The 7747-nt window shown below is 35.4% G+C and overlaps 1 protein-coding gene across 1 annotated transcript; it reads left to right on the top strand.

The window, feature by feature from the left end:
- The first annotated feature begins 542 nt into the window (after positions 1-542).
- On the top strand, positions 543-6959 carry LOC125811861 (mitogen-activated protein kinase kinase 2-like). Its single transcript, XM_049491408.1, has 9 exons — positions 543-984; positions 1181-1265; positions 2477-2611; positions 3646-3870; positions 3953-4135; positions 4640-4863; positions 4974-5019; positions 5108-5209; positions 6578-6959. The coding sequence occupies exons 1-8, from the start codon at positions 908-910 to the stop codon at positions 5204-5206; spliced, it is 1074 nt and encodes a 357-aa protein (XP_049347365.1). The 5' UTR covers positions 543-907; the 3' UTR covers positions 5207-5209; positions 6578-6959.
- The last annotated feature ends 788 nt before the right edge of the window (positions 6960-7747 follow it).

Here is a 7747-nt window from a genome sequence, read left to right as displayed (position 1 = left end):
CAAAAATGAAATAAACTATTAACAATAAAAATATTTTTGGATCAAATTATTAATTTAGAATAATTTTATTTAATTTTATATAATATAATAAAAGGGCATTTGATTCTTTATTATTATTATTATTATTATTATTATTATTAATTTCCTATAATTTTATTATTTGATTTATTACTCCATATTGGTGTAATTATCGTATTATTTTGTTGTTGTTTGTCGTTCTTTTTTTAGTTATTTTCAATATAATTCTTTTACAACTGTATTTCTTTTTTAAACCTGGATTAAAATGCTTTATTTGAACTAAGAATCTATCGAAAATAACTTTCTACTTTCATGAGAATCGAAATAGAAATAAAATTTGTGTACCCACTTCGCATCACACTCACCTCCATTTATGGAATTACATATGTTATTATTGTACTACTCATTTTTTATTTTTCAAGCTTTTCTTAATTTGCATCAAGCCTACTTTTTCCTTCTATTTAATTCGCCATCACCATTTGTCTCTCTATATGTATATAATTTTTGATTCATAGTCTAGCTTAATAGTTACAACAACCACATAATTTCTGCTATTATTTGCAAGACTTCTACACACAGTTGACCCAGCTAAGCAGAAATGGCCCAAACTTCCCAAACATTTTTTTTTTTCAAAAAATAATAGTTATACAGGAGTGAACATTTAACTAGAATACAAAAAAGCCAGTTGCCTGGAAGCAATTTCAACTTTAATCTTTCAAGATTTCTATAAAAGAGTGAACTTTAAGAAGAATTACCAAACCCCATTTGCCTGAAAGCAACTTTCACTTTGGGTGTTCAAGATTTCAATAAAAAAGTGATTTTTAAGAAGAATTCAAGAACCCCAGTTGCCCAAGAAGCAATTTTTACTGTGATTTAACAAGATTTAGCTATGAAGAAAGGATCTTTTGCTCCTAATCTTAAACTTTCTCTTCCTCCTCCTGATGAAGTTGCTCTCTCCAAATTCCTGTACTTACTTTATCTCTCTCTATATGTGTGTGTGTGTGTAAATGTCTTCAAGAATATTTATTTATGTTAAATTCATATGTACTATGTGTCTACTGACCTGAACTCTTGGATCCAGTTCTTGTATGTCTTATTTCTGTGTTTTATCTAGCTATGGTTATGTATTTTGATGAGATGTTTTTGGTATTTTGTTGTATAGGACTGAATCAGGAACATTTAAGGATGGAGATCTTCTGGTGAATAGAGATGGAGTTCGAATTGTTTCGCAGAGTGAAGTTGCAGCTGTACACTTTCTCTTTTGAATTACTTATGCTGTATTTGTTCAAGGAACTGTTGGTTTGATTTGATTGAATTGCTTTTATAGTTCTGTAGTCTGGCTTGGATTGGGTAGTAGGATGATCCCTTGCTGAGTTTACATGGGATTAAGAGTATACTATTCTATAACTTGCCTTTGGAAGCTTGAAGTTTGAATTCGAATGTATAGCTGACCTTAGATAGGAGGGTATGGATGTTGCGGATTAGGGTAGAAGGTAAGTAGGTAATTGAGCTTTGACTCATTTTTCGATGGGTTTAAGCTTGGTGGGTGTTGGGGAACACCGTGTCTGTTGTAGTATTAGCCTTATACATGTATTTTCTTGCCTTTGATATCTGTTGTTTATTGTGTTTCAGTTATCGCATTATTTCACAGGTGTTGTTGTTTCTTTTCTTCGAATGCTTGTACTGCTTTCCTTAGTAATTGACATGTTTTCTATGCTGTTGTATTCACTTTTCCGTAAATACTTTTATTTGCTGCATTGAACCGAGGGTTTTTCGGAAACAAGATCTCTACATCCATTAGGTAGGGGTAAGGTCCGGGTACACTCTAACTTCCCCATACTCAACTAATGGGATTACACAGGGTAGGTTGTTGTTGTTTGATTCAAATGTTTAGCTAACAAATCTAAATGCACAAAGAATTGAAATTTTTGAATGCTTATTCCTAGCTAGCTTATGAAGAATTTGAAATGGAAGCTAAATTGAAGATCTAGATCTCTTGAGCTGCTTTTCTGCATCAGGATATTAAAGCTGTGATTAGGAACTCATCTTATATGAAGGGTCCAAATAGCAATTTAAGCATTTGAATCTAGAGCTAGACATATTTTTATATAAGCGATACTAATTAGTTGGGACTGACTCTTTGTTATATTAGTACGTTTACTTTAGGTCCAAAATTTGATAGGGGCCTTTTAGTCTTGTTAGAGATTTATATACGGAAATGTCTGGTTCTTGGGAAACTATTGTTTTAAATAATATCGGACTAAGACGGACTTAAATGGAGCGATAAGAGCAGTGGGGATTCACTGAGCTGATACCAACTTGCTTGGAATTGAGGTGTAGTTGTTGTTTTAATCCATACCTGGACATTTTGTGTTCTTCATCTTCCTTTGTATCCACTTTCGCAATCCGTTGCTACTTTCATGGTGTCTTTACTCTGCATTTGCAATTTTTTCTTTAGCCTTCAGTTATACAGCCATCAGACAACCAGTTATGCTTAGCTGATTTTGAAGCAGTTAAAGTTATTGGAAAGGGAAATGGTGGTATTGTGCGGCTGGTTCAGCATAAATGGACAGGGCAATTTTTCGCTCTCAAGGTATATTTGGCTTCCATCTCTATTCTGCTTATCTTGGTTGTTGCCTTGTTGGTTATTCCCTTCACTAGCAGTAGATTGTTTACATATCAGTTTGATATATTTCAATAATTTGGTGTGATGTACCTTTTAAAAATGAAAGAAGACGAATTGAGGATGGGGACACAAATGCTTCCATAGAGATGTTTCCTCCCTATTGTTCCATTTCTTGTCTTATAACTTGTACTATTTTTGGTAGCAATATGTTATTACTATGTTGCTCGGACTCTTCAAAAATGTCATCGGGTGCGTGTCGGATCCTTCAAAAGTAGTGCATTTTTGGAGGATACGACACGGGTGCAGCAACATTTTTGGAGATTCTGAGCAACTTCGAATATGTATTACAGACTAGTGGTGTTGCAGTCTAATATGGCTGCCCTCCCAACCCCCACCCCTCCCCCAAAGTCTGAAGAGTTGACAGTATGGAAATCACAATCGGTTTCTGAATATTGAGGTTGCTATTTTACCCAATACTAGGGTGCTTTCAAGTCTCACCATTCTATTACACAAAGATCATATTGACTTGTTCTTTGCGATTCAGTGGGAGCCAGAATTTTCAATAAGGGGGTTCAAAATTAGAAAGTAAATACACGAAGAAGCCAAATGGGGTTCAATATCTACTATATATACATAAAAAAAAAATTTAACCATGTGTAGTGTAATTTTCCACCGAAGAACCCACTTGGTCCTACCTGGCTCCAAACCTGTTTGCAATGCTGATGGAGGGGTTTATCTATTGGACAATCTGTCGGCTGATGTGGACATATGCTTTAATTGTCAGGCTCTTATTCACTTAGATATTTTTAAAACATGTTACCTGCAATCTCCCCTACTTTAGTGATCAAACTATTTTTCAGCTTACTGTGTTCTTCGGGATGCCTTAAGAGATTTGTCTTCTAAATGAATAAATACATTAAGTTCCACACATATGTCACTGCTCTCTTATGTTACCAGCTTTACTTGTTTCCCTTCCTGACGAGCAGTTTTATATCATTCAGGTTATTCAGATGAATATTGATGAGTCCATGCGCAAACATATTGCTCAAGAACTGAGAATTAATCAGTCATCCCAGTGTCCATATGTTGTCATATGCTATCAGTCGTTCTTCGACAATGGTGCTATATCCTTAATTTTGGAGTATATGGATGGTGGTTCCTTAGCAGATTTTCTGAAAAAGGTCAAAACAATACCTGAACGATATCTTGCTGTTATCTGCAAGCAGGTAGCCAGTGAACAATTTGTATTCCACAAGAGAAGAATTTGTTCAAGTACTAATGTTTCAACCTTGTTCCTTCACCAATTAGGTTCTCAAAGGCTTGTGGTATCTTCATCATGAGAAGCATATTATTCACAGGGATTTGAAACCTTCGAATTTGCTAATCAATCATAGAGGTGATGTCAAAATCACAGACTTTGGTGTGAGTGCAGTACTGGCAAGCACATCTGGACTGGCTAATACCTTTGTCGGAACATACAACTATATGTCTGTGAGTATCTGTGACCTGATTTTTTGTAAAAGCGAGTATAGAACTGCACTGTTAGGTAATTTTCACTCATAAATATCACAGAGAGAAATATTTTCCTAGCATATCTTTCTGCAACTTCATCACTCCCTCCGTTTCAATTTGTTTGTGTAGTCCGTTTAAAAAAGAATGCCTCTTTCCTTCTTTTGGCAACTTCTTAATTCCAACTTTCCACGCGATATGGTCTTATTGTTTGTTTAGTCCGTTTAAAAAAGAATGCCTCTTTCCTTTTTTGACAACTTTTTAATTCCAACTTTCCACGCGACATGTCTAAGACCACAAGATTAAAGGACATTTTGGTACATTTGGCATATCTTTAATTTAAGACCACAAGATTCAAAAGTTTTCTTTACTTTCTTAAACTCTGTGTCAAGTCAAAACTAGACAAACAAATTGAAATAGAGGGAGTAGTACAATCTGCCTATGCTAAAAACATCCAAGTTGCTGATGTTCTGTTGTCTGCTACAGCCAGAGAGAATTTCAGGAGGTGCCTATGATTACAAAAGCGACATTTGGAGCTTGGGTTTAGTCTTGCTCGAGTGTGCAACAGGTCATTTCCCATATACACCACCCGAGGGAGATGAAGGCTGGGTCAACGTCTATGAACTTATGGAAACCATTGTTGACCAACCAGAACCTTGTGCACCTCCTGGCCAATTTTCTCCACAATTCTGCTCATTCATATCTGCATGGTAAGCGCTATAGTTTTGTACCGTCTGGAACTATTAATCCAATTGTCCTATGAGTGTCTGGTAGATGTGTTTTCTAGTTTGGAAGCTCACTACACAATAACTTGTTTCAGTGTCCAGAAGCATCAGAAGGACAGACTGTCGGCAAATGAACTCATGGTAGTGATAATCATTTTTTTTGTCTTTCTCGAAGTTGCTTATTGATCAATTACTAATGTAGTGACTATTTGGGATTCATGTAATACAGAGTCACCCTTTCATCACCATGTACGATGACCAGGATATCGATCTTGGATCTTACTTCACTTCTGCAGGACCTCCATTGGCAACACTTACTGAGCTATAATTGGTATGCTTGCATAAGTTTTTGTTAAATGTACTCCTTTTGTAGCTTTTAGAAAGGTCTAATTTAAGCTAGGAACTTCTTGTGTTTCTATTTTTATAAATATATATTCGAGTGTCTTTGGCACAAATTTTCTTCTTCATCATCTTGGATCAGAGCCATTAGCATTATGTAATTGTCTGCGGCTCTTTTCTTTGTCCTCAAATACCCAAGGGTTATTTGGTCACAAAGACCTTGCCTCTCGTTGCAACTCACTCAACCCTCTAGCTAGTTCCATTGACCAGTTAAGGTCTCGTAAGATAGAGTGACCCACGCACAGCGGTCTTGTATGAGCAATTCACTTCTATTCACGTACACATTTGCTTATAGTGAAGGTTGAAGAATATTATGTTATTTATCTTCCTAATATCACTTTACTAATATCTGTATTCTGGGTAGTTTCAAATTGTTAATAGCTGATACAGTTATCTCCGGCAGTAAATGAATCTGTATACCAGCAAAATGGCTAGAAGGGATGAATTAGAAATGAATTCGTAAACTCCCTATTTCAAAAATTCCTTTGTTGCTTCTGGAATACTAAATGTGAAGCTGTTTCATAGTTCACAAGTTTGGTTTAGCCTCTCAACATTCTCTCATAAACCATATTTTGTTGATTGGACAAACTCCTTGCCTCTGACTTTTGACAATTTATCGTAAAACTAAGTGGTCAATTTTTTTTAAGTAAAAACATTTGTTTGTGGAGGACACGTATTAGGGTAGTAGGTTAGCAAGTAGTAGAGTGTGGTCTTCATTATCCTTCCGTACTATTAGTCGTAGTATTACTCTTGTAGTTTCTTGTTACTAGATTTCTATTATTATCTTTTGCTTCCTATACTTCAATAATCGTGGTTTTTGTTGTAGTTATTGATGCTTTGTCATGTTTTCTATAATATTTTGCCATGACTTCTTCATTTCTGTTATTTCCTTTTCTGAACTGCTTAGATCTCTTTTTCATCGAGCCAAGGGTCTATCGGAAACAACCTCTCTATCTCTAGGGTAGTTGTTGTTGTTTGTTAATCCCCTTCTACTGGATTTTTGGTTACTACTCAGATCTTACTTTAAAGTCATGATTAATCGTCCTCGACTGTTTATTGTACTTGTGCTCAAATTTTTTATTATTTCACTTCACTTAAATATGTAACCAAAAGAGCTTCAGAATCTTTTCAACTGGTGTGATTTCAGCGATTACATTGTGACGAGCCTTGTTATGTATGTGCAGTCCTTTCGCCAACCAGATAATTTTTCCGATATAACAGCTCTATCCTATTGTCCAAAAGCATGATTCTTCTATGTGTGCCATTCTTGAAATTTAGTCTTGACTTCTTATTCTCACAGGTTTTCTACAATGTCTTGCAAGTTGCAACTGATGGAATTTTGGTCAATTAGCTTTTCCAGTCACAATGTTCCAAAAATTAGAGGCCTTTTAAGAAGGCATTGAGAATCGAAAAGCAGATGGAGCCATTGTTGTACTTTTCATGCCTCCGGTAGGTAGCGTTGGGAGTGTAACTATGACATTTTCTACTATGTATGTGATTCAAATGGGAACAACTCTAGATATCCTTTTGATATGACTTATTTTTGACATTAATCCTTGGTGGTGCAAGTGTTTTTGGTTTACAATTTGACTTCTACCTTTTAGCACATGAAGTTGTTTATTGTCAGTGTTGAACTGAATGTAAAATTATTAAGCTCCCATTTCTCCTAATGAGATAAATTTAGAGACCTTTCAATGAATCAACTTTTCGAGGATCTATCAGAAACTACCTCTCTAATCCACAAAGGTAGGGGTAATATTTGTGTACATCCTATCCTCCCCAAACCTCACTCGTGGGGGATTACATTGGGTATTTTGTTGTCAATGAATTAACTTCGTTTTCTAGATTGAAGTTTTGCATGTCTAAAGAGTTACGGAAATTACAGGCCAAGTATTTCAAAACATGAAAAAGTTCTTGGAATCATAATGGTTATCATTATACTATCGGGAACAAGCTCTCTACCCCACAAAGCTAAGGGTAAGGTCTATGTAAATCCTACCCTCCTCAGATTCTACGTGTGAGATTATACCACTTGGTATGTTGTTGTTTCTGTAATGGTTATCGTTATGCTATACCCCATTAATATAAATGTAAGTAATATAGATATAGCTAATCCTGTATGGAACTAGCCTTCATAAACTGGAAGGCTAAAAGTATGCAATATTTGCTTTTTTCTTTGTCAGGGTAAGATACATTCACAATGTGACTAACTGGGAATATCCAGTAGTACATTTTCTTTTTGAACTTCCTTTGAGATTTCAATTTCCACAAATTATGTCGTAAAATGCATAATTTAATTCCTACCGAACTTACGACCGAGGCAAAAGTTGTCTAAATTTATGCCAAATGAATTAAGTCATAGATATACTGCACAACTTATCCTGCATAACTTAATTCCTACTGAACTTGTGTCAACCGAGGCAAAAGTTTTCTGAACTTATGCCGACCGAATCAGGTCATAGATAAGGGT

Source organism: Solanum verrucosum, unplaced genomic scaffold (genome assembly GCF_900185275.1).
Source record: "Solanum verrucosum unplaced genomic scaffold, falcon-dt-bn FXZP01000238.1, whole genome shotgun sequence".
NCBI classification, from domain to species: domain Eukaryota; kingdom Viridiplantae; phylum Streptophyta; class Magnoliopsida; order Solanales; family Solanaceae; genus Solanum; species Solanum verrucosum.
Note: the sequence above shows the minus strand (reverse complement) of the source record. Positions and strands in the feature narration are given on the sequence as shown.